We start from the raw sequence: 6,028 nt of genomic DNA on the forward strand, positions 1-6,028 counted from the left end.
CACATGCTTATAGAAGGCCATGCAGGGTGCTCAGGAGGAATGAGGTGAGCGCGTAGACATGTAAGGGGTCTGGAAGCTAGAGACTAGCTTCACCCTTCTTCCTCCCACTAGCAGAGCAGCGAGAGGGTCGGGAAGTAGCACAGGCAAGGTACGTACTGTGGGCAGCAAGGCTTTGGCCATCTGATACCGGGGCTAAACAGATTGCCTAGCTGCTTGAGGGGGCCTGTGCCCAGGAGAACTCCTCTGTGCAAATTTATTCAGCCCTCAGTCCTGAGATGTGCTAGAAGCAACTTGTTCGTAGCAAAGAATGGGAAATGCACATGGTAAACAGTATTAACTGAGTGATCTAGTGATTTGTCCTTTTTTTCCTCTTTCCTTTTGTGCGTGTGCGGTGACTGGGCTCTACAATAGGTTCACAAAGTGTTTCCCAATGGACTAGCATCTCAGGAAGGAACTATTCAGAAAGGAGATGAAGTACTATCCATTAATGGAAAGTCTCTTAAAGGTGCGACTCACAACGATGCCTCAGCAATCATGCGACAGGCTCGACAACCCAGACAAGCTGTTGTTGTCACTAGAAAAGCTAAAGACAGAGAAAAAAATCTCAACATTTCAATCGATTCTAGTACATCTTCAGTAGCAAGTGATGCCTCACAAGAGTCTGGTGAGTAACTTCAGTGCAAGTTACCCTGCAGCCCCCACCTGCTAAGTGTTTACTCATGACCTGAAATCCTGGGTGTTCACAAAGCAGCTCAGCCTTGGCTGTGTAAATCTGAGAACCATGATTAAAGACAGCATGGTTAATAAAACATTCCTGAAATAGATGTTCGGAATAACTTTGTTGGAAAGGGAAAGAATTAACAGATTTCTAAAATAAAGGAACCCTCTGAAAAAAACCAAGTGTGATCCTCTGTATGAATTTCTGTAGACACAGAAAGATTATTATTGCAGTAACACATCTAATTGAAGGTATAACGACAACTCAGTGAACAGTGATTCTTTATTCTAATATTATTAGATTCTAGTTTACAAGACTTTTCCTCTGTGAAAGAGAATTTCGGATTGAACAAACAATGTGCTATTGTTTGATATAGCAGGTGGCTATGTTTGAAACATAACAAGGTCAGATTTTTGCAGAACTTTTCACATCCTTTTTTTGTGCTTTTTTTTTTTTCCCTAAAGCATAGTCTGGACATCTGTAGCTTTATTTACGTACTGCAAATAAACATTAGCAGCTTTGTAGTTGATAACAACTTCACAACTAACATCAAGTCAAATATGTTTAACTTAAATTTTGTTCATTGAACAGATTTTTCTAATTCTAGTAAATATCACCAGCTTTCGTTTTTATATTTCCACTCTGCCATGAATTTAAACACAACTTTCTCTCCCCAGAGGGCCTTATGATGACAAAAAGAGGAATTAAAAGTTATAGCTTTCTCTTTCATTTGACAGTTTATGGCGCCTTTGCAAACAAAACAGAAGTTCGGTTTTTTGTAACAGATGTTTTAGCTTTTCAGACTATGTGCTGCCCATCTGCTAACTTTCCATTTGTTTCCAGCAACTGAAGATACAATCTGCACTGTAACTCTAGAAAAAACACCTGCCGGTTTAGGATTCAGTCTGGAAGGAGGGAAGGGCTCTATTCATGGAGATAAACCCATCGTCATCAACAGGATATTTAAAGGTAAACACACTGAAATGCGTACACGGCAGGTTCTCAGCTGATGCAAACTTGTGCAGTTCATAACTGACTGCTGATTTATACCCATGAAAATGGTATTTTTTGTAAATGCAGCATTATCCTGTGCAGTGCCAGTAATTTGTTGCCTGCTGAGACCGGGTGGTTTATACCAAACATGCTGGTGATTCCTTAATAAGCGAAAGATACATCAAAGACTCCTCCACACACAGAATTAAAGGAAATTCATTTTCTTTCTCCAGGGACCGCATTAGAACAAAGCAGCCCCGTTCAGCCTGGTGATGAGCTATTACAAGTGCACACAACTGCCATGCAAGGACTCACTCGTTTTGAAGCGTGGAATATAATCAAGGCATTACCTGATGGGCCCATCACAGCTATCATCAAGAGGAAGAATCCAAGCGCTGTTACCACCAAGTCATCTGAAACTTTGTAAGAGAAGGAATTAGACTACTGTCAATATTACGAACAAAAAAGGATTTTATTACTTGCAGCCATTTGGCTAGCACAGCAAGATACTCAGAAAGCGCATGTGAAAAGTACATGTGATCTCACTGCCAGTTACAGAGCAAGCTGTCCGGGATAAAATAAGATGTGCACAAAATGTGCATGATTCTTATTTCAACATTCAGAAACAGATGTTACAAAGCGTAGAATTATAAAATAATGACTTTATTAATAATATACTGGTTGTAATAAAATATGACAGCTATAGTACTTGCCTATTTTAAGCCATTAACTTAACAAATACCAGAAGCGCATTCTGTGTTAAGTTTTCAGTCCTACTCTACAAATCTTGCTCCCTGCCTTACCTTCCCAGGAGGAAGAAATGTGTCTACAAGCCTACAACTAAACACTGCAGCAAAGGAAAAGCCTTAGAGAATGTGTAAAGGGCAGAGAAAGGGGGGTGCAACTTTGTGTGTCAAAACGACAACGTCCCCTGGAAAACTCCAGCTTTTCTATTCAAACCACAGAACAGCCAGAACAGCCAAAACCCATCTGGGGTAACTTTCTACTAGCAGCTGACAGAGCCATCTCAACTCCAGCAGGCAAACACGGGGCAGGGGGGGAAGGAGTGTCTCGCGGTATTGCAAGGGTGAGGCAGGAAGCTGACGGTTAATAAGGTGGAGGTTTTTCTAACCTTCCTCTGGCCAGAGGTCTCAGAGGACTAGAGCAGGAGGGTAACAAGGCCATTTAGAACCAAGTCTTACCTTCTAACCACACATATTTTTTTGAAATGTCTGTGTGTTAATTTTGTAAGGGAAAGTACCGGTGCAAGTATTTGGGAATTAAAAGTTCTGAATCCAAATGCTTATTCTGGAGACACTAAATAACTTGGAGACAAAGCTATGCTTCAAACGCTTCTGTCGGCATTTTGGCAGTGCTCTCTAAGCACCATATGGAGTTCTACCAGCAGCAGCATGTGCATCTACGGCAAGATGGTCTTGTGCACCCATTTGGTCTTCTCTGAGCTACTTCACTAAAGGGAGAGGTGCAACATCAGGGTGGAAGTAGTGACTCACCAGCTGAAAGCCAGATGCCTGCGCTGGTTATTGTCCTTGGCTGTTCACCTTCCCATAGTCGGGAATTTGCTGCACCCTTCTTCGGTTACTTAATTTCACCAAACCATAAACTGCAGGAGTTCAGAAGCTATTTTCTGTGCACTTAACACAATGTCACAGAAACAGCAATTGAGAGAAAGGGAAGTAGGATAGACAGCAGAAGGTACTAATTGAATCCAGGCATACAGCTTGCTTTGGCCTTTCCTCACGAGTCAACTCTATGTTAATCCTTGAAAGAACATTCTTGACAAGCCATCTGCCCTCACGCTTCCAAACCCCTTCCCAAGTGAGTTGTCTTTTCTGAAAACCAACCGAACAATCCTCAAAACAAAATTTCTGTGAAGTGGGTGGCAACCAGGATAGGAGAAAAATGAGAGGGAATCTTTTTGTACATTTTTTTTTAACTTGTACCTACCTGAAACACTCTGAATAGCTCATTTTTTTTTAGAACTCCTTGTATTTAACTTAATCTGCATTATTGGCTTAGGCTTAACAAAGTCTAAGTAAATGTCTAGTGCATATAAAAGATTCTAAGATTTTTCAACCGCTTGCCCATACCACCAATAATAGGAAAAACACAAATGATTTCTGTACAGAAAAGCAGGCCTGAACTCTTTAGCACCGTTCAAGCTATTTCCTATAAAAGGCAGATCATACTTTTTGCTCACCTTCGTAACTTTAACAACAGAGACTGGACTCAATACAGCCATGGCACAGAATGCCTTAGTTACTTCAATGCCATCTGCTGAAGGTGTCCTCACCTGAAATAGCTATTTAATTTCATCAATTTAAGAACTGATGCAGAACTGCCAAGACAGGTTTGATCTCGCTTTTTTCCAGAGGTGCTCTTCTCACTTCACTTCCAAAGTTTTTCACTTTTTGCGTGCCTCTGCATCTGCCAAGATCAAAAGAAGTCAAAACATGCTGTGCGACAGGCAGCATGTCTCACTGGGGAGTCCTCCAAGATCTTGCAAGATGATCTTTGCCCAGACATTTCCATCTCCAATTTGGCAGGGCAGAAGGCTGAACGTTAAGGGCTCTTAATTCCTTCCGGATAGAAGGTGTTGAGCACTCGGAAAAGGGATCCTGAAGTTATTCCAAGGAAGAGCCTCACCTACCACCTTCATTGCTCAGAGCAATTAAAAAAAAAAAGCTAATAAAAAGCCCCGTTGTCTGTAAAAGGTTTACTTGCAGGAATAACGAGTGGTGACCTGAGCTCTGCTCCTTGAACTTTTTGCTAATTAAATTAATCATAATCCTGCAAAGACTTGCCGAGATATTGAACTTCATGCCTAACAACGTTAGTACATTTAGGTAAGTATGTATGAGCCTCTGTAATATCAGGGCCCAAATCTCTCCTCAGTGAATTTGTTACTCTTAAGTACAGAAAGCAGCGATCTAAATTGGAAATAAGGACCAGCCAAGGGCAAAGAAGTTGGGAGAGTGAGTGCTCTCACCAAACACCTTTATTCCCAGTTAGCGGGAAGCGTAAATGGGAGTGAAGGCTTTTCCCTGCCTTGTTGCCTTGAATTCATAGAGGTGCTGGAGGTCCAAGTGGCTCTTATGCTTCCTTGTTGACAAAGCAGGTGCGTGAGGAACCATTTTAAAGGATGATCCAGGAAAAACAGCAAGATGTAGCAGAAAAGTATTTATTACATCACACTCGTACAAGTTTTTACATCTTTGTACACAAAGGAGACTAGATTAAAAACGGATTCCTTGAAAAATCTATTCCATAGGGTGAGATTTATAGTGGGAAACTTTGTATGCAAGTCCATGCCCTACGCTAAATATAAAATAAATACAGGGACAGAAAGCAGAGCATATTAACCTTGTTAAATAATCGAGTTACAGCATTAAAATCACAACCTGCATTTAAATTCCTAATTCAGCAAACAGTTTTCCTTTTGTAAGTGTATGTAATCCATAGTAACGTCTGACATTCCTGCAGTAACCAGCACCATAAATATTTTCTAAAACTGGACACACCACTGCACACAAGATCAGAAGCTGATTTCCCAAAACAGTGCTGTGAGGCAAAGCAGTCTTACAGAAAAAGCAATGTCCTTACGGCCTGTCAAGTCAAGACTAAGCTACAGAAAAGATTATTTACCCGTTAAAACCTCTCACCACAAGAGACCGAAAAACATTCAAATACAGTTAAAAACGGTCATTTCAAGTGCTGTTTTAAAAATGGCATGTAAAGTGTTTAATCCTCTTTATTTATTGCCACTATGTCAGTGCAGTTTGTTTCACGACATTGTGGAAATCACTGGTTTTGGTACAGAGGGGAGAAAGGAATTGTGCCTATTTGCCAACCCACAGGCCTATGAACTGATTCGCACTGCTAGACCTGGATGGCTTGGACCCACTGAAGCATCTCAGCAGCTCTACGAGTGCTGGCAGCAAAAGAGCTACCTCTTATTTTGGGGAAGGAACGTTGTTCCACAGGAGTCTACGGGGAGCTTCAGAGACAAAACAGGGCTGGCCTGCACCTGGCTAATGCTGTAGTGCTACGTGGATTTTAGCAATGCTCCTCCTCACAGACACTGACAAAGTGTGGCCAAGAACAGATCTAGTACGCGCATCTTCTCTCCGCAGATGGCCCCCAGAGCTGCCTCAGGGATTCTTCCAGCCTCTGGTGTGATATTTTTCTAATTACGAAAATGAAGGATATCGTATCAGAATAGAAAGTATTGCTTTGCATAGAGATAGATAAAAAACGCCATTTAAAAAATTTACTTTTCTCAATTCATTGTTCCCC

General features: G+C 41.4%; 1 protein-coding gene across 1 annotated transcript in view; it reads left to right on the forward strand.

The window, feature by feature from the left end:
* Positions 1 to 2,398, forward strand: part of IL16 (interleukin 16) — a 47,056-nt gene extending 44,658 nt beyond the window's left edge. Inside the window, exons 20-22 of the mRNA XM_009330901.1 lie at positions 412 to 664; positions 1,562 to 1,687; positions 1,945 to 2,398. Coding sequence (XP_009329176.1) covers positions 412 to 664; positions 1,562 to 1,687; positions 1,945 to 2,138 — 573 coding nt within the window. The 3' untranslated portion in view covers positions 2,139 to 2,398. The remainder of the gene's footprint in view (positions 1 to 411; positions 665 to 1,561; positions 1,688 to 1,944) is intronic.
* The last annotated feature ends 3,630 nt before the right edge of the window (positions 2,399 to 6,028 follow it).

This window comes from Pygoscelis adeliae, unplaced genomic scaffold (genome assembly GCF_000699105.1).
Source record: "Pygoscelis adeliae isolate BGI_AS28 unplaced genomic scaffold, ASM69910v1 Scaffold318, whole genome shotgun sequence".
Lineage (NCBI taxonomy): Eukaryota > Metazoa > Chordata > Aves > Sphenisciformes > Spheniscidae > Pygoscelis > Pygoscelis adeliae.